Source organism: Sorghum bicolor, chromosome 6 (genome assembly GCF_000003195.3).
Source record: "Sorghum bicolor cultivar BTx623 chromosome 6, Sorghum_bicolor_NCBIv3, whole genome shotgun sequence".
Lineage (NCBI taxonomy): Eukaryota > Viridiplantae > Streptophyta > Magnoliopsida > Poales > Poaceae > Sorghum > Sorghum bicolor.
Genome location: NC_012875.2, coordinates 45,770,239 through 45,793,520, shown reverse-complemented (window position 1 = coordinate 45,793,520; position 23,282 = coordinate 45,770,239). Strand labels below are relative to the sequence as shown.

Here is a 23,282-nt window from a genome sequence, read left to right as displayed (position 1 = left end):
AATCCCAGGCGAGGGCGGCTTCAACCTATGGTCGACCGGCGGAGGCGCACCGCGGGCCGCAGAAGGGTGATGACGTGGTTGGTCGTGATGGCACGAGGGGAGGCTGCGTGGTGCTTGCGAACTAGCAGAGGCGGCACTGTGGCTAAGTAGAGGCGAGATCGGTGAGGCACACCGCCGCTAGGAGAGGCCGCCGCCGTGCGAGGACGCGCGGGACGCCGCCTACTTTCCCTCCTTTATGCACCGATGGTCGCCGTGGACCTGCTGATGCGCGGGGTGACCCCTTGCCCGAGCCACCACGCTCGGCCCGGAGGCACCGCTCCCACCGTTATTGACTTATTTTTGCGCTTCGTGTGGTGGCCATGACGAACGCGTCAGGCAAAATCAAAAGCCACCGTCATCTCCATGCGTCTCTTGCCGTCCATGTGGGATCCTCATCACCTCTCAATGGTGTTGAATCTGTTCATCTGCTTATTTACGTGTTCTCTCTTCTGGAAGAGGAGCAGAGGATTGATAGAGCGGACAAGTACTGCTCTTTCCAATTCGCTACCATTGGCCTTCATCATGGTTATTCAGGTATGCAGATACAGGTTTGTTCTTATACCTTAATAATTGTAGGTATATGGAACTTTGTTGACGGGTTTGTTGCCATGTATATGGTTTCATTCTCTCTGAATGGAGACAAACTTGCAAGTAAAATGTGCAACATGCTGGTAGATGATGGCACTGCTCATTTGGTGTTAATGTGGCCACATACCTGAAAACCCAAGCTAGCCATCCAGGATATATAGGTCCTCACTTTACCATTTCAGACATAATACCTTTTAGATAGTTGCTATTTTAGTGCTCTCCTCTACTTAGATTTTTATATAATTTAAAAGGTATGTTGTGTTTTTTATTTATATTGTAGTTCATTCGACAAACAACTACATAGCTGCTTGTGAGGAGAGACTTGGGCTTCTCATGCTATACAACAAAAGCAGCTTGGTGGGAGTTCATTGGGGAGCCTGATTCAGCACATCATGGAGACGTCCAACCAGGGGATGATAGAATTCAGATTTTGTTTGTTTCATAAGCTTTTCTAAGATAGATCTACATTGTGTTACTAATTTGTAAGCTTCACATGTTGTCCGAGTTTGATGAGAAAAAAAAGGAAGTTCTCGGAAGTGTGTTTGGTTGGCCATATAATAGGCGTCGAAGAAAGCCACAACAAGATCTGATCAGTGTAGGAGGTTCCTTTTCATGCCACCAAGGTCTTTACATTGAGGTTAAATAAGTTGATACCTTTGTATTTTGGCAATCCTATTCCTAGGAATATGTTAATCTAGTTTATATACAACTTTAAAGGGATGCGAATGGTGGCCGTCGCTAAAAAGCATGCCGCGGCCATGGTTTGCATGTGTAGTGTTATGGTGAAAGTAGACTCGCTCCACTGCGTCGTGCATGGAAGGCTCGCGGTCGGCCGGGGCACATCATGTCAATTATGATATTGCAAGGTAAACCTCTCAACTGCACATTTTCATTTCCTTTGCTCAAACTTCAAATCATCATCAAATGTGTAGTAATACAAATGTTTAGATTAAGATTTTTCAACATTCATTGGATCATGGAGCATCATGGTAAAATTCATTAGGTGTGTTTAAACGTATCTTGGCTACAGAAGGATTATGGTGGTATTTCTAAAAATTGTTGTAACCTGGGTTACATTATGTATTTATCTGTATTGAATAGTTGGACTGCTACTTTATTTTCGTTTGTTTGTTGCCCAAGTACAATGGAGACTCTTGAATAGGCTCATGGGAATGAGTTTAGCTAATATAATTAACAAAATTGTGAAGACTCATGAATCTTTGGTAGAATATGTAAAGGCCTCCAACCATCAGCATACTTTTTTTCTGCGCCTTTGGAAGTTTAGGAGTTTGTGGAAAATGGAGACCTGCAAACCCGAAGGCCATGTTCAAGCTATTGATCTTTCTATTAAAAGAGATGATTTATTTTTAAAGAAAAGGTTTCTATGGCTTTTTTTACAATAAGGTTTCTATGGTTTTATTGAACCACCAAAATATAATTGGATTTACACTAATTGCTCCTGCTTTTGTGTTGAAGAAATTGGGAACTCTTCTCTAGCATTTTCATTAATGTACACTACCTGCATCCTCATGTAGGCTGTCTCCTGCTTTTGTGTTGAAGAAATTAGGAACTCTCCTCTAGCATTTTCATCAATGTACACTAACTGCATCCTCATGTAGGCTGTCTGCTTGCTCCTGAAGAGAGGATCAAAAGAGAACAATTGAATGGAGAATAGCTGTTCAAAAGGGACATCTAGAGAGGAAGGTATCATTAGCTGTTCAAGGGACGGGAGGCAAGGCAGTCAGAGAAAGAGCATGTACAATCATATGTACACACATGGATGACTTAGACATGAATGTTTGTGAACTTGTATTCTTTCACATGTAGATTTATTTATTACTTTTATGATTTATTTTAGTTTTAATATTATGTGTAGCATACATGGTCATATACAATTATCTGAGACTTAAATCATGGAAAAATACTATTGTTTGGTTGTTTTGATGTGCAACCCTAAAATGAATCCGTAGCGTTAGCACGGGCACTATACTAGTTTTATATATATATATATATATATATATGATAAATTTTCTCTACTCCCTGGGAGTAACTACTCCCACCACCTAGTTTGAAAGAGTCTCCCAACGTGGTGCCTAGAATCCACTAGCGAATTAATTAAGCAGACCCGTTAATATATAATGAATATAAGGATCAACATACAATCGTCATTTGCGGGCGTCTAGGGGCAGGGGCCACAGCCCGTGCGGCCGGCGGCGTCGCTTTTCTCGTTCCAAGACGTTGTCGCCGCCTACTGGCTACGATGCTGTGTGCTTCGATCTGAGATTTTGGTAACACGGTTCATTGATACAGTCTAGATATAGTAGATTAAAACTCATATCGTTGTTCATAATATGATCAATTTGATTATCCCTAATCTTATTCTCCTCGTAGCACGCAGATCAGGAGATGGTTGATTCCATCATCTTATTATCTCACTTTTGCTTCATCAAATCCTTTACTCCAGTGATGGCGTTCCTCTCATCTGGTGACATGGTCCTTGACTTGCCTCTTTCATCCACTGGTGAATGTGGCCAGTCTGATCTGTGTTAATTTATCCATCGTCTGATCAGCGATCTACGCAATACTTTATTTGTGCTCTGCTTTGTTGCTCTTAGTCGCAATCTGAGTCGATCTAGCTAGTACATGCATGTTTAAGGTGATTTGCCTTTTTCATTCGAATGATTTGAACATGCCTCATCAAATCCTTTACCATACCGGATCTATAATTTCTCTCTTATGGTTTAGAATAATACAGTCATCTTTTTCTACATAGTAATGTAATACACTCCTACTTGTGTGTACTTCTAAAAACATGTATGTACTCGTACTTTTTTATTTAGTATATACAAATTTTCCAATAAACGTGTATGTACGCATACTCTCTAAAGTATAGATATTTAATTTAAGATTGTATATACTCCATTCAGAAGATTGTCTACTAGTACATAGCCATACACGTATTGGGAGTTGATGTGTATGCAAGCACGCTCATTGTCTACTAGTACGTATAAAGAAAGATGGCCATACACATACTCCTATTAGTACATGGACGTACATAAAATAATTGTATAGGTATACATGCATACTATACATTTAGGTATATGGACATACTTTCTATAATGAAATAGTATGTACACATACTCCTCCTGTGAAAAAAGTATATGCATATACTCTGAGTATAAATACATACGTGCTTCTAATAGTATGAATACATACTCTAATTAGCGGGCATACTCCTGAAATATGCGTATGTGAGCATATTGTGAGTGTGCGTATGTGAACATACTCCTTTAATGTGTACGTGAACAAAAAAGGTATGTCGTCTACATACTACTCTGAAAGTGTGCGTATGTGAGCATACTTTAATCAATATACTCAATAAGTAATAATGTATATATACATACTACATAAGCGTACGGCCGTTTTTTAAAAAAAATACCCAACCGACCAACCTGACATACGTCAAAAGAAGAGAGTTTACCTGATCCGCTTTCTATGGAATCAGCATGCATCACCCGATTTTTTTCTCTCACCCATTAGCTACTCAACCCGTTTACCTTCTCCTAATTGGACGTATCCTAGAGTTGGGAGTAATTACTCCTGGGTGTATAGAAAACTCCTGGGTATATATATATGAGAGCGTATGCTATGAAAACCAACTAGCTATGCAAACTATGCAAACTCTAATCAAACCCACATAATTCTAATCTGATGGTCTTAGATAAAGGTGGGACAATTAAGCACTTAAATCCTCACACCAATCCAATCTTATTCATTTTTTCAACTCAGCCCCAGCATCCATCGCTCCGTTACTATGTACGTTCTCCGTAACGCGACTCTCGACGCCGCTCCCGTCACGGTTTCTTCGACTCCCGCCGCCGCCCCTGTCCGCAGCCAAGCCCTGTCAGCTAGATGACGGATCATATCTGGAATTAACGGAAAGCAGCAGCAGCAGAAGCATCTATGCTTCAAGGACACACAAAGAAGAGGCATTGATCATGTATTCATGTGCATAGATAGACACTTGAGCATGTGCCAGAAACACAGAAATATCTACGATAAGCAGCAGATCATGATTCTATAAAGAGGATGAATAAATGTTACAGTACAAAGAAAGAAAGAAAAAGGATACTTCCAAATGCTGTTCGGTACTGTGGATCCAGAGCAGCATCAATTTCATTGAACAGATAAAATGTATTTGACGTTGTATAAGGCATGGTTTGCCACCATAGTCTGTTGCTTCGCTGATGTTTGCAATGCTCTTGATCACATTTTGTTTTGTTTCTATGAGGCTAGCAAGGTCGCACCAGCGTTGGCCTGAGTAGAAGATCTTTGAGTTCCAGTCATCGTGTAGCAAGGTCACATTAGCGTCTGGTGTAGCTACGATGACAGACGCCGGCCGCTGCCTGTCCGACCTCTCCGACGACCTACTGTGGCACATCCTCTCCTTCTTGCTTGCCAGCACTAGAGGGCGGCCATCGCAGTGCTCTCGCTCTAGGGCTTGGCTGCGGACAGGGGCGGCGGCAGGAGTCAAAGAAATCGCGACGAGGGAGGCGTCGAGAATCGCGTGACGGAGAAGGTACGTACGGGAGTAACAGCGCGATGGATGCTCGGGCTGAGTTGAAAAAAATGAATAAGATTGAATTGGTGGGATGGTTTAAGTGCTTAATTGTCCCACCTTCATCTAAGTCCATCGGATTAGAATTATGTGAATTTGATTAGAGTTTGCGTAGTTTGCATAGCTAGTTGGTTTTCATATCATACGCTCCATATATATATATATATATATATATATATATATATATATATATATATATATAGTTGATGAAACGAGGCTCGCGGAGAGAGAGAGTCCTGTTCTTTTACAACAACATTTCAATATCTACAGGGAGTATGAGTATCTATACAGATCCTAGTGCGTGTCGCGTTACAAATTAAATAAATCTCGTTCGCACACGGGCTCCGGTCAAGACTCTGTCCGAGTCCAGATCACGTGATCTTCCGCCCGCCTTCTTGGATATCCTTGCTCCGGCCGGCGGCCGGGCATCATCGCAACCAAGGGGGAACGCGCACCGTCACCCTCGAACGGCGGCGCTGCGAGATGAGCGAGCGCCCCGCCAGGAGCAACAGCGGCCACGGTACTTATAGATTTCCAAATGGACCAGACACGATGTGCCGGCACGGGCACGGTCCGAAAAAGCACGACACTAACACGGCACGGGCACGAAGCTCATAGTGCTAGTGCCGCCACGGGCACGACGTAGTACCGTGCCTGGGCCGAAGGTCTGGCCCGACAGCACGGCACGGGCACGACACAGTTAATAGGCCGGCACGATAGTGGCCCGATTACTTTTATTCGTTAGATTGATTTCTACTATTTCTGGTCGTTGGATTGACTTAGAACATCTCAAACCTAGGTATAAAAGCAACTTTCTCTCATTCTTTTCACCTGCAGCGACAATGACGACGCGAGGAGTGGCTCGGCGGCGTGGAGACGACGAGACGCGGCTGAGGCGGCTGCGCATCCTCGTGTAGGCGCGCGCGATGGGGGTCCATGGCTAAGGCGGTGGCGCGTCCTCAGCGAGCAGCGACGGCGCGCCTCCATCAGCGTCTGCGAGCGGTGGCGGCACGACGGACCTGGGAGGCCCGACGGGCCTTCGGCACGGCACGACACGACCAAGTCACCATAGGGCCGTGCCTGGGCCGAGGGTTGGGCACGACGGCCCTATTCGGCACGGCACGGCTGGCACGGCGGCCCAACAAGGCACGACACGATAGGGCCGGCCGAATAGTGCCTGGGCCAGGTTAGGGCCGTGCCGTCCGTTTGGAAATCTATAACGGTACTGTGGACCGGCTCAGCGCCCTGCCGGACGCCCTCATCCACTGCGTCATGTCCTACCTCACGGCGCGGCAGGCCGTGCAGACGTGCGCGCTGTCGCGGCGGTGGCGCAACCTGTGGCGGTCCGCGGCGAGCCTCGACGTGGACTCTCACATGGACGACGCGACCAGAGATCATGCGGCGCCGCCGCCGGTGGTGGTCTTCGTCGAGACGCCATGGGAGAAGCTCAGGGACTTCGCCACCAAGCTGCTCCAGCACCACAGCGCCCCGTTCCTGGACAGGTTCCGGCTGCGCGTCAGCACTTACCGGCACGACGGCGACGTCAAAGCAGAGGTCGCCGGATGGATCCTCCGGGGAGCCTCGTACCGCCCCGCCGCGCTTGAGATCAGCCTCGAGCACGCGGCCCGTTACGTGACGATGCCTCCTCTGGGCACCGGCACCGGCACCACCTCTAGCCGCCTGGCAAGACTGCGCCTCTCCGGCGTGCTCCTGGACGGCGGCTTCGCGAGCTACCTCCGGACCGGGTGCCCCGTTCTGCGTGATCTGGAGCTCAAAGGTTGCGCCTTGGACGACTTCGAGGAGATTGTCTCCGGCACGCTCAAGAGCTTGACCTTCTATGGTTGCACGGCGAAGCGGCGTCGCAACGCTGACAAGTGGCGTGTCAGGGTCACGGCCCCGTGCCTGCTGTCCATTGCCAATGGCTGTGGCTGGGGGAACGTGATTACCCTCTCAACGCTACTTCTATCGCCGCAGGTAAACGCTGAGAGGGTAGTCTCCACGACTCGTGAAATAATCTTAATAATAATGTAAGAAACGTTATTTGAAAGTAGTTCACCCAAACTCTAGATAGATTGATGCAATAAGAAGACATATGCTTGAAGATAATGTATCTATTAAAATAATACTGTTCGGCAGAGTAGGAGAGGAAAAAAAACATGTATAAGTTATTTTTTACCTTGGCTCTTCTTCCTTCTTACCCTTTATGTTCTCTCGTCGTAGTAGAGGCACATGTAGCCTTCGTATCATCATCGCGCTAGCCACGCATGACCACGCCACCATGCTCGCCATTTCTGCCCTAGCACACACGCACATCTCTCTTCTCGCTCGTTTCTCATGCTCGCCACCCGCCCTCGTGTTCTTGATGCTTGCGCACCGCCCTCGCCTGCCTGGTGTTGCACGCTGCCCATGCCGTTGGAGGTTGATTGGTGTCCTTGTTTTCTACCTTCACAGGTTGTCCTTTTTGTCTCGCCTGGTGCTCACGCTCAATGACGTTTGTCCTCACTACAAGAGATGTAACATTCTATACCATTTAATATATCATAATATTTCAGAAATTATGTCATAGATAGATCAACATTTATGATGCCCGCGTAACAAAAAATCTTTATGTCATTAGTCATGTAGAAAGCTTTTGATTTTGGTAATTGAATGACAACTGGTGAACTAATGCTTTCGGTTAAGTTGTCATCGAGTTTGATTTCACAACAAGGTGATGAGCAAGGCTATGAGATGGTTGAGAGAAGCCATATGGAGCATCTTACACTTTGAGAAAAAAAGAAGGAGATAAAAACAAGTCCGAAGGCAAAGGTATACATTAGAGATTTTTCATTTTGCCTTCGTCAGAAAATTAGGTGCCCGTAGAAAAGGTTATTGGAGAATGTGGTACGCATAGGCTGCACCGAGCAGAGCGAGCTCTTTGGCTGGCTCATGCGAGAGGTTGTGGGGATCATCGGATTAGAGCATAGTGACTAGTTGTCTCAAACCGAGCGCGTGGGCAAGCACCACATTAGTCCGGTGAGTGCACTCAAGGCACAACTGGAGAAAAGCACCAGGGGGTTTAAATCTAGATCAAATTCCAGCCGTTAGATCTCCATAATCGTTTGTTTGGTGATAGTGGTGGATCTAGAAACACCTCAAAGGGGAGGCTAAAAATAGTATAAGGTATTTTAGAGCACATTAGGTAGAATTAAATCTATATTTTCATATGTTATCTTAGGCTAAACATAGCAACTGTTAAAGAGATTTTTGGGCCACGCAGCCCGGGCAGCCCGGGACCTGGATCCGCCCCTATTTGGTGAGTCTTCACTAGTGATCCATGGCTGAGAAAGTGATATAGAAATGCTCTATGGCCAAAAGCTGACTTGGTGACTCCAGCTCCCGTGCTTCCTGCGAAGACATGCTCATGTGGAGTCTAACAAAATAGTATTTCTCATTTTATGATTTTTTATAATTTAATATAATTTTTCAAAGATTTATCCAAAATAAATAATAAATAAAAAACAAAATCTTCATAGCGAAAACTTTGTACTAAAGTATACTATATTATATATTCACTATGTAGATATATTCATGTGCAGTCCAACAAAATTAAATTTTAAATTTTTTATGGTTTTTTATGATTTATTATTATTATTTAAAGTTTTAGCAAAATAAATAAAAAGAAATAAAAAGTTAAAACCACCGTCACTATAGCAAATCACCATTCGCTATAACAAAACCGTCTTCAAATAAAACTGCTCTAAGGAGGTAGAATATATGATTTAAAAAGTTAAAAGAGATGATTTATTCGGTTTTGGCATTGAGAGAGGAAAACGGACTATTGCGAAAGTTAAGAGAGGAAAAGTAGATTTTTTTTCCTCTTTCGGTTTGGGCTTGGGCTTTGTCTGTGAATGTGGCCTTTGCCCAACAAGCCCACTCCGCTCTCTCTCTTTCACATTAAAAAAAATGTGTTGCTCAAAAAATAAAATAAAAAAGCCCACTCCGTTGGGACAGGCTAGGGTTTTAGCTTTCTTCCCTTCCGCTGCAACGCCGCTCTTCCCCGTTCCTCAAACTGCAATTTCGGGTTAGGGTTTAGCTTTAGGTTCTTCGGGTAGCGCGAGGGTACATTTCGCCAATTTTAGGCGAAATCGGCGGCGGTCGGAGTGACCCGGGGCTCCCGCTTCCGCTCAGTTCGGGGACGAAGGCCTCTGATGTTCGAGCCCGCTTACGTCCCCGTCGCTTCGCCGCACTGAAGAAAACCGCGATGGCCGGCGCCGCCGTCAAGCGGGCCCGTGCGGGCGGCGGTTCGATCAGCGACCGGCTTAGCGCCCTGCCGGACGAGCTCCTCCTCCGCGTCCTCTCCTTCCTCCCGGCGCAGCAGGTCGTGCGTACCACCGTGTTGTCCAAGAGGTGGAGGGATCTATGGCGTTCCGTGCCTGACATCAACCTCAGTCTCTCGGATTTCGGAAGAAACTCCAGAGAGGACTGGACGGCGGTTTGGGAAAGGATGGAGGATTTCGTCAACAACCTGCTGATGTTACACAGAGCTCCATGCCTGGATGCGTTCCGGTTGGTCATGATCGTGAATGGTCACGATCCTCGTCGACACATCGATAGATGGGTCTGTCGTGCCATTAAGGACAACCCCTTAATGCTCGAGATCTCTACCGGTTCCTTTTCTCCATATCAGTTACCGTATCTGTCCTCTAGCCCTTGTCGTCGCGCCTCAGAAGTTTGCATCTTTTTGGCGTGTCTTTGGATCATTCCTTTGTGGAACACCTCCATTCTTGGTGGCCAGACCTAAAAGATCTTAACCTCAGAAGTTGTTGGACTGAGTTTAGCAGCATTGAATCCGACAAACTAGAGAATTTGGTTGTTTGCAATTGTATAAAGCAACCTGTAGATGTGTTTGCTATCAGAGCTCGTCGTCTTGCATCGCTGTCCGTGAACCTGAGCATTCCTTTTTCATTATATGCAGGGAATTCGCTTGTGAGGGCATCACTCTCTTGGTATTGGAAACCTGAAAAATTCTCTCCACGAAGTGGAGCGATGCTTCTTGGCAGCCTCTTTAATGTGACTAGTTTCGAATGGAAAGGTTTCCAAGCAACGGTACACCTTCTTTATTTGAAACTTTGTTTTGCTCCATTAATATCTGTTTAGTACCATTTGAAGCTTTCTCCTTACTGGACAAAGGCAATTGACCATTAGTTTAATTTGGCTTCTATTTTCTCTATTTCAGGCAGTTCTAGATGAAGTATTTGATGAGGTTCCTATATTTCACAACTTGAGAAACTTGTCTCTTAACTCATGTTTTATCAACACCACCAAAAGTGGTGTGTGTCAATTGAAGGCTCTAGGGAGATTTCTACATAAGTCTCCTAATCTGGAGGAGCTTACTTTGAAGAGTTTTAAGGTAGTACTTAATTTTTATCTACACTATAGCTATGTGGCTCCTGTTGGTTTGCATAATTTAGTTTTTACTGTGAAGAGTAATTAGAAGGTTTCAAGATAATGAAGCAAAAGACCAACACCAGCTGGCTTACATAAATTAACTTGTTATCTTGGCAGAGGTAGATGTCACACTTGACCCAGGGTTAGGGGAACATTCTTGACAATTACCGTCACTCTAGATTTGTAACAGCAAAAGTTGACTAATATTATTTTGCTAGTTTTTGCATAACTTGATAAGTAATCAAAGAAATATGTTGTTATAAGGTTAGAGTTTTCTTTAAAAAAACTAAAACATTAACAAGAAAACCCAGAAATTTTGGAAACTCGCCATGTTACTGACAATTAATCAGAAAAATGGGAATACTAGACAATAGCCTTACTCTGACCAATGCAGTGTGCAAGTGATGATGTTATAGTTATGTTTCACCAGTTCTGTAGGCTAGGCGTACTAGCTCCTTGCTGGCTCAAAAAACAGAAACCCTGATCATAAATTACTCCACACTTTTTATTTGTGCCTACTCTAGGAATTGGATCATGCAGATAATACTAAACATATAATTTCCGTTGTTTTCCCTGGAATAACACATTTAACTTTCCTGGCCAAATAGCTCAGTTTCACTTCATGATCAGCTACGTTGGGAAAATACTACTGGCATGCCTACTTGTTGGCCTCAGTGCCTCACATTTGCAGGTGCCATTGTGCAACTTGTGTATACAGAGTTAATTCTCTGAAGTTTTTTAGAACCTTTTGCCAGATAGTCAATTACTTCACCTCTGAATGTGTTGCAAGTTTTGCTTTCTTGTTGGCAGCAAACTTATGCACAGTACCAGGCCTTATCACATCATGGTATTGTTAATGTGTTTCTCTGAGCACTGTACCAGGCCTTTTTTAAAAGACAAATAATATGAATGCAATCCCAATTGTAAAACCTATGGGGGATTGCAATAAACCAAACCTATTTGTTGATCCTTTTTTCTATAGAATTCCCTATGCAGGTAGTTGGTCTGGATTGTTTAACGAATTGTATCTCGATTTCAGGTGGTGCCAGTTGTTGAACATGTTGATTTCCCTATACTAAAAAACCTGAGAACCTTGTGCCTGCATTTTTGCATTTTGAACGACAATTTCCAGATATGCTTCATTGTCTGCGGAATTCTCCTAATTTGGAAAAGCTCAAGATAGCAGGTTGCAAGGTATGTCATTTTCTCCTAGCACAATGTAGCTCCTGCACATTTTATCTTGGTACCAGTAACGTAAGCAAGTCCTTTATTATGGAAACAGCTCTCAGATGATTCCATGGGAGGGAAAGGAAAGGCCAAGTCGAAGAAGACATATTCTAGAAACCTGGCATGCTTCCAGTGTCTGAAGCTAGAGTATGCTGAAATCTCCGGCTGCGAAAAAGATGCCAGTGTTCCCGAACTGGTCAGCTTTTTGTTGGTCTTTGCTGCACCAACGATTACTATAAAAGTTTCAAGTCTATGAATTGCTTACCAGCCTGACGACACTAGGTGGCCTTCTTGTTATCTTGTTTCTGACAAATTAAACTTCCTAGTTGTAAACTATCTATAGGCAAGAAATATACTTGTACCCGAACTCAATATGGGAGTGCTTGAATTGAAACAGTGCTGATCTGTTGTCAGAAATGCTGCCTGATATCCTAGAATGCAGAATGCCAGATACTGTGCCATTTGAAATGCATTGTTAGGTTGTGAAAACGTCTGATTAGCTCCCGTGGTATACGGATGCCATCTGTTGCCCATTTTTCTGCTTGTTCTTGCAAAGTTAGACCTGTTTAGTTCTGAAAAGATTTCGGATTTATATATCCTCGGTCGCGTTTCGGCCTGGGCCTTGCGTTCCCATCATCATCCGTAAAAAAAAATGCGAACGGACACGTTTCACCGCGGCCACAGGTGACAGCGACTGGAAGAGAAGGCGCGGTCACAGTCAGGGGGGGCGGCCTATGAAGGCTGGCACGGCAGAGGAGCGACCCACAAACCTGCAGCGCGGGAAAATTGTTGCTACACACGGCTCAAGGACTTGTTTAGGTCTTGTTTACTTTCATCCAAAAATCTAAAAATTTTCAAGATTCTCCGTCACATCGAATCTTTAGACGTATGCATGAAGTATTAAATATAGACAAAAATAAAAACTAATTACACAGTTTGGTCAAAATTGACAAGACGAATCTTTTGAGCCTAATTAGTCTATGATTGGATAATAATTATCACAAACAAACAAAAGTGCTACAATATCCGATCTCTAGAGATATATACGGAGGATTGAGGTACGTACGATTCCAAAGTCTGATAGAGTGCTACAACTCTAACAACCGATCCTAGGGCCTTGTTTAGTTCCAAAAATTTTGCAAAATTTTCTAGATTCCCCGTCACATCGAATCTTTAGATGTATGCATGGAGTATTAAATATAGATGAAAATAAAAACTAATTGCACAGTTTGGTCGGAATTGACGAGACAAATCTTTTAAGCCTAGTTAGTCCATAATTGGACAATATTTGTCAAATACAAACGAAAGTGCTATTATTCCTATTTTGTAAAAAATTTTGGAAGTAAACAAGGCCTAAAATCCAAGTGATCATAACAATCGGGTACCTCCTGAATTCCTCAGCTCAGGGGCTGTCCTCTCCTCTCCTGCCCACTCAAATTTCCCCATCCCATTCCCAGGCCTCTATTTCCCACTATCCAAACAGCCCCTAGGGTTTAGCTTCTCCCCCTTCCGATCGAAGTGCTGCGTCTTCAGTAGCCGACGAGAGATCCGGTGCCGCGTCTTAGCGCGGGAAGGCGAAGGCCTGCCATGTTTGATCCCGCAACCGGCCCCTTCGGTTCACCGCGCTGAACTCCGCGATGGAGGCCGCTCCCAAGCGGGTCCGCAGGGGCGGCGGCGGTTCGGCTCCCGACCGGCTGAGCGCCCTGTCGGACGATCTCCTCCGACGCGTCCTCTCTTTCCTCCCGTCCCGGTTTGCCGTGCAGACCTGCGTGCTGTCCAAGCGATGGATAGATTTGTGGCGTTCGGTGCCCGCCGTCCAACTCGACATCAATGATTTCGTAGGCTTTGACGCGGGCATCAACGGGTGGAGAAAGATGAAGGATATCGCCAACGAGTTTCTGATGCTCCACAGTACGGAGCGCTTGGACGTGTTCCGGCTAGTTGTTGCTAGAAGTTGCAGAACGCCTGAAGATTTCCAGAGATGGGCTCGCTGTGGCATCAATCGCCAACCTCTGGTGCTTCATATTATCTGTATCCTTCAAATGTATTGGAAGGACCTCCGGATCTCTCGTCTTAGCTCTGCCTTCTGTCGCCTCAAAAGGATGGACCTTTCTTTTCTGTCTTTGGACCATTCTTTTGGCGACACGCTCAATTCTGGGTGTCCAGTTCTTGAAGATTTGGTTCTGTACTTTTGCCGCCATGAATTTGATGTTATTCAATCCGACACACTGAAGAACTTGTCAGTAGATTGTTTTAGTCAAGTTGGTGATCTGTTGGTCATCAGGGCACCTTGTCTTGCTTCCCTGTGCTTGGGCAGCTACAACTACAAAAATTGTTTTTCACTAGAGGCAGGAAATTCCCTTGTGAGGGCAGCAGTTTCCGTTTCCGTACATAATGGTGAAACATCACAAAGAGGCCAGACAATTCTTCTGGGCAGCCTATTCAATGTGTCGTGTTTGGAGTTGGGTGGTTTTAGCGCAATGGTATGCCTTCGTTGCTACTGATGTCTCTCTTCCATGCTTGTCTAAGAAATTTGTAGGTTTTTCCATAACATCTTCATTCTGTGAAAAAACCACTGAACTATATCAGTGCATTATTGGTTTGTGTCTGTTTTTATTTCGATTTTTGCTATTTATCTGTCAACAGTTTTTCTGGGTTTTTATCTGTCAAATTTTGAGCCGTTGATTGTGTTTTGAGATCTGTGTCAATGTTTTGGGCTGCTAACGGGTCCATCGTGTTGTCGGGTCCGCGTAATACACGGTTCCAAACCCAGCAGCCCCACTAATTTCGAAATCCGCACCATCCAGTTTCATCTACATTTTTTCCCCAATCTTATCCGTTACTTTTCCCCTCTATTTTTTTCGTGTGGTGGAGGGGAATGGAGGCGATGGGCAGGGGGTCGCTGCGCTGCTGCTTCTGCTGCGTCGTGCCTCGCTACGCCTGCTGCTGAAGGAGCCAGGCAGGGGGACGGGGTGTAGGGGCAGAGCCGCAGGGGTGGGGTGCTGTCCTCAGGGCGCTTGACGCCCTGCGCCGCGGCCGTCGCTGTCCTCGTGGCGAGCGGCGGATCGAGCGGGGAGCTGGATCCTCGGGTGCCTGCCGCTGAGTTGTGCCTTTCGTTGAGGTTTGTTGCTTATCTCCTGATTTTTTTCTCCTCGGACATACATGGTGGGTAAGAGACAATGGCGGGAGCAGGGATAGTCCTCGGCTGTCGCGTGGTGCTAGCTGTGTGCCTCGGCTGTCGTGTGGCGCAAGCTGTGTGCCTGTGCGGTGCCGTGTTGTGGTTGTCACGGCCTCGAGGCTTTGGTTTGCCGTGGCAGTTGGCGGGCTTTTGGCGGCGCCATTGATTCTCGTTGGGTCTAGTTTCCGTGCAGGACTGCTGTTTGTAACTGCTGCTGCTGTTGCTGCTGCCACAAAACCGTTGGATCCAAATGTAGTGGTCAGAGGCTGATCCAAATCTAGTGTTCGTGTTGCTTCTACTATGCTGCTATATCATTTGTGACTGGGGTGTTGTGGGAGCGTGATGTGCAGATTAATAAGGTTTGGAGGGCTGCTCATTATCAGGAATTCAGGATTCCCAATAGAGTTAGGGAGGGCTGCGTTGCATCTTCTTTCTTTCCTAACTGTAAAGCCAGGTTGCATGTTTGTCTTCATATTTTGGTAGATGGGGAAAATAGTTGTAGGTCTGTATGTAATTTATCTCTTGCTACACTAAATAGTGGACATGGAATTGTGTCTATTTAATCATGTTTCATTTTTAATTTATGGATTTGCATGCATTGCCTAGTGATGATCTTTATTGGTCGATCCATGGTTTTTGCATGTGGGTGATTGAGCATTTTGATTCAATTCTAGCCTTTTGTTCTTAGTTTGATTAGGTTTGAAGTGACTACTACTTGGTTTAATGTGTTATTATCTGATAGCTCACTCTGCTAGTTGGAGCTGTAAATCATTCCTGAGTGAGATGCATCATGCTAAGAAGTAATTCAGTCGTGAATGAGTTGGGCCATGTTGAGCTATAATTTATTCTTGAATGAGTTTATTTTATGGATATACTGTGATTCTAAGCCTGCAATGTTAATATAATGTGTCTATATAGTTAATCTTGGCTTAGATTGGAAAACCTATTTCAATCTAATATTGTCTACAATTCGCAAGTGTTCCATTCCCATGCATTTTGCACTAGAGTTCTGTACAGACTTACTTGAGTTGAGAGAATTGACAAAGCTGATGCATCATGTGAGCTTCCTCATTTCTGTATGGCAGAGAAGATGCTTAGATAACTGTCTTTTGGAGATTTTTTATATGTATTATTCTTAGTTTATTTTTTGGTGGCATACTGAGATCTGGTGTTTTGGCATTTGGAATGGGAGTGGATATTTTTCTATAATTTAGAAGGGGCGTTGGCACTTAGAATAAGAGTGGTTATTTTTTGTGCTCTGAATTTGATGTGTGTATGATTTTGGTTTTGTAGAATTTATGCAAGGTTTCTAGGTGATGAATAGGTCATATCATAATTATGGTTATTAGAAAATGCATGTTTCAATTTGTGTGCTGGAAAATAGATATCAAGGCTTCTATGTGATGCAAGGCTAACTAATCTGCATATTTGTTTCTAAATGGTGACTGTAGTTTGTATGCATACCACATCTCCACACACCTACCCTATGAACCTTTTTTGTGAAGATATTAGTCAATTAGCAGTTGATGTTAAGCTTCAATATTTTGGAATACCAGAGGTAGGGACATGCTAATTGAGTTGTGTGTATGTTTTCTGTTGCATGATCAAATTAGTTCGTCAGTTAGTCCCTGCACCCTGAGTGGCATGCATGTGAGGACTGATGTATGTGTGTGTGTGTGTGCGCGCGCATGCGTGTGCGTGTGTGTTAGTCCTTTTCATCTATAGCATATGTCTTCATGTTAATGTTGAACATGGCTATGATTTAAGACTATATAAGTACATTGTTTATTCATTATCAGCAAGCAAACAACAAATAGGAAGTGATATGAGCACCCTCTCTTTTTTGCACATTTTGTGTTCCTTGACTTGCTAGTGCTGATATCAGTCTTTTTAGTTGGCAATTCAATAACATAACTTATTTCTTACTTCTGATTAAAGAATAGTCTTGCTAATTTTTTGGTTAGCTGTGTTCCTCGACAGGTCTAGTGGCAATGGCGAGTCTCCCATTTGATGGTCTTGATGATTTGATGTTCAAGTTTTATAAGGAGGTTTGTATATTTTTTTATTGTTGCAATATATGTCTTTTTTTCTCTCATTTTTCTATTGCTGATGCAGGTTTTGAAGCACCTGATAACTAAGAGGACCCCTGAAATGGTGAGGACCTTGTAAAGGCTTAAGGTGAGTGAGCAGGCTTAAGGTGAGTGAGCAATTTATTGTTTTTAGAAAAATGGATGTTGTTTGTAGATGGATTTTTTCTATCTACCCGTCTGAATGTTTTATATGGTATATCTACATGCTTTTTTGCCATGTACATATTTTGCCTCTATTTTGAATCCTTCTCAAAAGAGGATGCTACTGCTATTGTATTACTAATTTATTAAAGTTGTTTTATAGTGCTACACCAGTCTATTATTATTGTTCACTTTGTATCTGTGAAATGAACTGCAGCTATATATTTCTGAACCACTTTGTTTAGTTTGATTCTATTTCATTCATTTTTTCTTAGCACTGTGTTTTTATTTTTCTAAGATGGTGGTCCCGGTACCTCTGATATTGGTGATTGCAAGTTGAGACTCGAGTCGTTTTTAGCATTTTTTTGTTGCTGGAGAGGTGTGTTTTTGTCTCTTTTTTAAAAAAATGTTTAGTTTTTTATCTCATGATTTGTGTATATTTTTTCTGCAGGATGTTCATACATCCGCAGATTCAGAGTTTTTTCTTGGTGGTTTCAAATTAAGGCTCGAATCTATGTTTGCATATGTTCTGAGTAAGGAGGTGCGTACCTTTTTTCATGAATCCTTTTTATTTAGTTATGCCTTTTGTGTTTGTCCATATGATTTGTATCTTTTCATCACTGAATGAATTGTCTCTTCATTCAGTGATGAAGGTGCCTGCTTAGTTTGGCCTTTTTTTATTTGCAAACTTGTTGTTACCACTTACCACATTATTTATGTTCATATAAGTGATGACACCGTGACTGAAAGTTGTGAGTGACAAGGACATGTTGTTTTCCTTTTTGCGTAGCCTTGCGCAATAAGTGTAGTTGACAAACAAATGTTTGGTTTCTTTGCCACATTATTTTATTGCAAGGTGGCAAGAGTTTTCATGGTTTTGATTTGTGAGGGGTTGTCCCCCACTATAGTTTTTCCCAATTCATGTTGTAATCATTTTTGTAGGTAATCTCGGGTATTGTTGGTGTATTTGCATTTGCATTGTTCAAAAATGCCTAGAATGCATGAAGAATTCGAGAAGCTTGTTGTTGATTTGTTGAAACTTCTTGTGGATTCCTCCTGCATCAAGTTGGATGGTTAGTTTCCAAAAAAATCTTACCTTTTTTAAAATTGTACTCTAGATTTTTTTTTGTGGATATGTAGATTGTAATGGCGTTGAGAAAAATTTCTACTGAAACTTAAAGCACTTTTTTGTTTATGGTTCACTAGCTTTATGGGTTTCTTTTTTTCCCTGTAGATTGTGACATTATCACACCACCTATGAAGCGTAAGTATGTTACTAGCAGCTTGGCTGCACCTCCTGGTACTGGTAGGCAGTATTTTCCTAATTGTCTGTGTTTGAGGTGTTTGTGTTTTTTATTGTCTTTATTTTGGATTTTTGTGTGTGTTTTTGTTTGTGTCTTTTTTGTTGTTTTGTGTCTATGTTTGAGGTGTTTGTGTGTTTTGGCTTTATTTTGGATTTTTTTGGTGTGTGTTTTTGTTTGTGTCTGTGATTTTGTGGGTCTTTATCTTTTTAATTTTTTCTTGGCCTCTCAGTTGTTTGTGGGTGTGTGTCTCTGCTTATCGGTGTGTGTGGTATTTTTTATTTTGTTTTTTGTAGTTGAGAAGATTTCCCTTTTTAATATTTTGTTGCCTTTTTTGTGTTGTTGTGTGTGACCTCTCTCTCTCTCTTTGTGTGTGTGTGTGTGGGTGTCTTTAATTTGGGTTTTGTGTGTGTATTTTGTTTTTGTAGGATTTTTGTTGATTTTGTATTTGCAGTTGAGTAGATTTTCTTTTTTTTTAATCTGTTGTTGCCTTTTTTGTGTATTTTTTTGGTGTTGTTGTTGTGTGTGTGTATCTCTTTCTCCCTGTGTGTGTGGTGTGTTTGTGTGTGTGTGTTTTGTTTGCTTTTTTTTCTGCTCAGTTGGCCTGTTGATTTCGGTTTCTTTGTGTGAGTGTGGTTGTGTTTTTTCCTTTGTGTGTGTATGCTTGATGCTAATTCAGTTTGTATTTGTTTTGCATTTGATTTAGTGTAGTTGTTATTTGGAATATATAATGTTGCATTTGAGATTTAGTGTAGTTTCCTGTCTTTGGCTCAATGAATAACAATTGTGTTTTTTTAGGTGATTGCAAAGAAGCTAGCTCAGTTTATAACCAGACATTATCTTACGTCCAGTTGAAAGCGGTGTGGACTCGATGCCTTTGTCAAACTGCCAGTTTGGGATCTAATTCCTCCGGGCCAAATTATTCTTTTGGTCCTAACTATCTTGTGCTTTATATGCAGCTTGACACTGTCACTGGAGATAGCATCTTTGTTCTCCAGCAACAAGAGCATTGCAGGTTCAAGCGGAAAGTGTGATGGCCTCTTCTACGAGCACACGCTGACCTTGACTGAATCACTGTGTGGCTTCCAGTTTGTTCTCACTTGGATAACAGGCAGCTGTTGATCAAATCAATCCCTGGTGAAGTTGTGAAGCCTGGTGGGTGATCAAATCAATCCCTGGTGAAGTTGTGAAGCCTGGTGGGTGATCTGAACATGAAAAGATCAGCACATGATTCTGCCTTTTGTTCATTTTGGCCAATGTTCACTGTTTATAATAAATTTGTGCATATTCCTTCAAGGCGATTATGGTTGTCTCCGTGTTTGTATGGATAGTAGTGGTTGGCTCTATTTTGATTGGATAGCTGTGTAGTAGTCCTGTTTTCTGCTACCCTGTACTTGCTGGATGATTATTTGGTTTTTGGATCTTTGTGTTAACGCAAATGGGCTTTGGATATTTTGTTGATTTGTATGTGCTATTGAAATCTGACAGACAAAAGGTTAGGAAATCTGTCAATTTTTCTTTTTGCTGATGTGTCAGCTTTTCATTTGCCAGATATTTGTTGTGGAAATCTGTTGACAGATTTTTGTTGTGGAAATCTGTTGACAGATATTTAGATAGACCCTTTTATTTCTGTTTCAGGCCATACTGGATAAGGAATTAGATAAGTTCCCAACATTTGACAACTTGAGAACCTTGTCTCTCAAGTCGTGTTTTGTTAGCGAACAAGATGTAGACCAATTCAAGGCTATCGGGAGATTTTTGCAAAAGTCTCCTAATCTTGAGAAGCTTGCTTTGCATTATTTTTGGGTAGGAGTTCATAACATTTTTCTTTATGTATGTGAGTATGTATGTGCTACTATTGACCTGCTTAAATGTCTCACATGATTATGGACTATGGATTATTCAAAGTACATTGAAGAGGAAAGGCAAACGAGCGACGAATCCATGCTTAGAAAGGTATGCCTTTCTTCGATGGAGAGATAAGATCATAAGATGAGCTTTTACTTCACCATTTCTTTAATTATTTGGCTATATTACAATTGACCTCTAGTATGGTGCATTGGTGCTTAGTTGGTTTTATCCTTAGATTGCTTGTGTTATTTAATTCTCACCATTAGGCACCAGCTCCATGTGCAATAAAAAGCGTGCTCATGCTTTGTTTTTGAAATATTTGTCCTCAATTAACACTTTCTGTCTTGAGCTCTTGATTATTTGTCAGGAATGTTGTAGTTATCCACATTTTTGTTTGTTTCTTGTTTTGCCTTCCAAGTTATATGTAGCACAAGCACCTGTGATCCAGGGGTTAGAAAAGTGGTGCAACTGGCCAGTTATGCTACTGCAGAATACAGAATTGCCGCAATAGAAGCTGAGTTAGTTTTTTTTTTGAAGAAATTGAGTTAGGTTATTTTGGTCAAGTTTTTACATGTATTGAGGATTACAGGAAGAACTTACAATGAATTTTAAAAATTTGAAAACAAAATTTAAGTGAATTTGCAAGAATCCATAATTTCAGAAATTTAGCTTGCTACTCACTATGACCTATGGGAGATATAGGAACCTGCAACATAACCCTGCTGTGATCATTGCTATGCGAGTGGTGGTGTTTAATTTACTTTTCACCTGTTCTGTAACTGCTGGATTGAGAAAAGACAACTCTAATAAACATGAGATAAATTACTTACATTTCATCTGTGCCAACTGCAAACAAAGGCCATGCTTGTAAAATTGAGTGCATAAGTTTTCATGCGAGATACTCCCTCTGTTCCAAATTGTAAGTTGTTTTGGCTTTTTAGTTACATAACTTTTGCTACGCACCTAGATATGCATTATGTCTAGATACATAGTAAAAGTATTGAAAAACTAGAATGATTTACAATTTGAAAGAGTGAGTATCATTTTAGTTTCCAGGCCAGATTTGCTGAGGTTCACCACAAGGTTCATATGAGTTGAAAAATTTCACCAATATACCTACATGTCTCCTGCATTAAAGCCCCGTTAAGTAAAATATTTTGAGAGTTTAACCAACTGACTTTAGTTTCTATTGTGTAGTAAACTTGTAAGCTGGTGACACTAGTAACTATGTGCTTTCAATTAAGAAGTTCCAAACACTTGGTCTTAACATACCTCTATTCGGCCCTAATGTCTGAAAATGTTGCATGTGCTGTTTGTTTTATGCCAGCAATAAAATGTGCTATATAACTTTCTTTTTCAAGAGGACAATTTCATGATGTTTCTCACTGTTTGTGTGTATCTCTTTGAACCCTGGCCATCTCCTTCTCATATGCAGAAGCACTGCACCTGCCCCCACTTTTTTTTCTAAAATAATATTTATTAGTTCTGAGAGGTAATGAGGTGATCCTAATACCAAAAGTCAAGTGTTTTCTTCAACTGTGCTAAAGATCGTGCAACTGCAGCTAGACAAAACGAACTGCATAAAGCGGTAATTCCTGTGGATGATTTAATAAGTTGTGTCTTTGTTTCAGGTGAAGCCAGTTGTAGGACCAAATGAATTTCATATGCTTGGAAACCTGAGGACCTTATTTCTGGATGAATGTGATTTGCAAGACAATTTCCGGATATTACGCCATTTTCTGCAGAGGTGTCCTAATTTGGAAAAGCTCACTATACGGCTTTGTATGGTAGGAGTACTCAATAATATTCCTTCCAGTCCACTCCTACTCTTGCTCAATTTAGCTCGATACGGTTAACTTATGTATCCCCTGCGATGGAAACAGCTCCCGGAGGCTTCCACAGGAGGGAAAGGAGTCAAGCTGAAGACGACAGGAAAAGGTGCCAAATCAAAGAAAACACATTCTGGGTTCCGGAACTTGGTGCGCATCCAATGTTGCAAACTTAAATCTACTGAGATCATATACAAAAAGGGTGTCAAAATCCAGGAATTGGTCAGTCTTTTGCTGGACATCTCGGAGTGCGCACCAATGAATACTACAACTCTTACCAAGTATGAAGAAGCGATGGACATGTACCTATCAGACTGACACTGTGTGGTGCTTTCTGGTTAGTGACTAAAATGTTCTAGCCTTAAGACTATGTTCAGACGTTTTGTCCGCTGGTGTACCAATCAATGACCGACTCTAGAATCTAGATAGCTTAAGGGCGTCCATCTGTGTTGTTGGTGTCTTGTTGAATGGTTCTGGAAGGGAGTGGTGTGCTGAAATGCGACTATGTGAGTATCTGTGTGTGCTGAGAAGTGAGTAATGATAAGGATGGGGACGGTGCTCTAAATAGGTACTTGTGGTTCTTCTCTAGTCTAATTTAATGAACTAAATAGATAATTCTTTCTCTTGTTTTTTTCATTTAGTTCATTTAGTTAAATTAAAGAAAAACCGCGGGTATCTATATATTTGGAGGGGCATCTCCATCCTTAGTAATGATGTGTTTGATGAAAGTTAGTAAATTTATGTGATTATTAAGGCTCTGGTAGATTTATGAGTGCCAAGCTTCCAGTTGCTGTTGTTGACGGCCGGCATGTGAGATCGAGCAGTGGCAACGCTGCCTACACACTCTCGTCGGTCGTTACTCGTTGCCAGGCTACCCGGCAACGCCATGGAACAGACAGGTTTCGGTTTAGAAACCTGGAGCGCTTACACTTACTGTTTCCGAAGCTGAAACGTAGGAGTGCTGAAATCATGACATTGTTTTACTCGTCG

At 42.5% G+C, this 23,282-nt stretch overlaps 2 protein-coding genes and 2 long non-coding RNA genes across 4 annotated transcripts; all 4 read left to right on the top strand.

Moving 5' to 3' along the window:
- Nucleotides 645-2,542, top strand: LOC110436662. The gene is made up of 3 exons (XR_002454486.1): nt 645-788; nt 908-1,493; nt 2,247-2,542. It is a non-coding gene; the product is annotated as an uncharacterized LOC110436662 (long non-coding RNA).
- On the top strand, nt 6,518-7,321 carry LOC8080338 (putative FBD-associated F-box protein At5g38570). The gene is made up of 2 exons (XM_002447845.2): nt 6,518-7,219; nt 7,313-7,321. The coding sequence occupies exons 1-2, from the start codon at nt 6,518-6,520 to the stop codon at nt 7,319-7,321; spliced, it is 711 nt and encodes a 236-aa protein (XP_002447890.2).
- LOC8080336 lies at nt 9,234-22,915 on the top strand. The gene is made up of 8 exons (XM_021463591.1): nt 9,234-10,026; nt 11,808-11,869; nt 11,958-12,098; nt 13,498-14,385; nt 20,251-20,418; nt 20,521-20,568; nt 22,095-22,250; nt 22,347-22,915. The coding sequence occupies exons 1-8, from the start codon at nt 9,489-9,491 to the stop codon at nt 22,608-22,610; spliced, it is 2,265 nt and encodes a 754-aa protein (XP_021319266.1). The 5' UTR covers nt 9,234-9,488; the 3' UTR covers nt 22,611-22,915.
- LOC8080337 lies at nt 10,026-12,391 on the top strand. Its single transcript, XR_002453968.1, has 4 exons — nt 10,026-10,333; nt 10,464-10,637; nt 11,715-11,869; nt 11,958-12,391. It is a non-coding gene; the product is annotated as an uncharacterized LOC8080337 (long non-coding RNA).

Coding starts and splice junctions, on each gene's coding strand:
- LOC8080338 (XM_002447845.2), top strand. CDS start 6,518: ATGTCCTACCTCACGGCGCGGCAGGCCGTGCAGACGTGCGCGCTGTCG.
- LOC8080336 (XM_021463591.1), top strand. CDS start 9,489: ATGGCCGGCGCCGCCGTCAAGCGGGCCCGTGCGGGCGGCGGTTCGATC. Junction 14,386..20,250: donor TGGGTGGTTTTAGCGCAATG/GTATGCCTTCGT, acceptor TTTCTGTTTCAG/GCCATACTGGATAAGGAATT. Junction 22,251..22,346: donor TCACTATACGGCTTTGTATG/GTAGGAGTACTC, acceptor CGATGGAAACAG/CTCCCGGAGGCTTCCACAGG.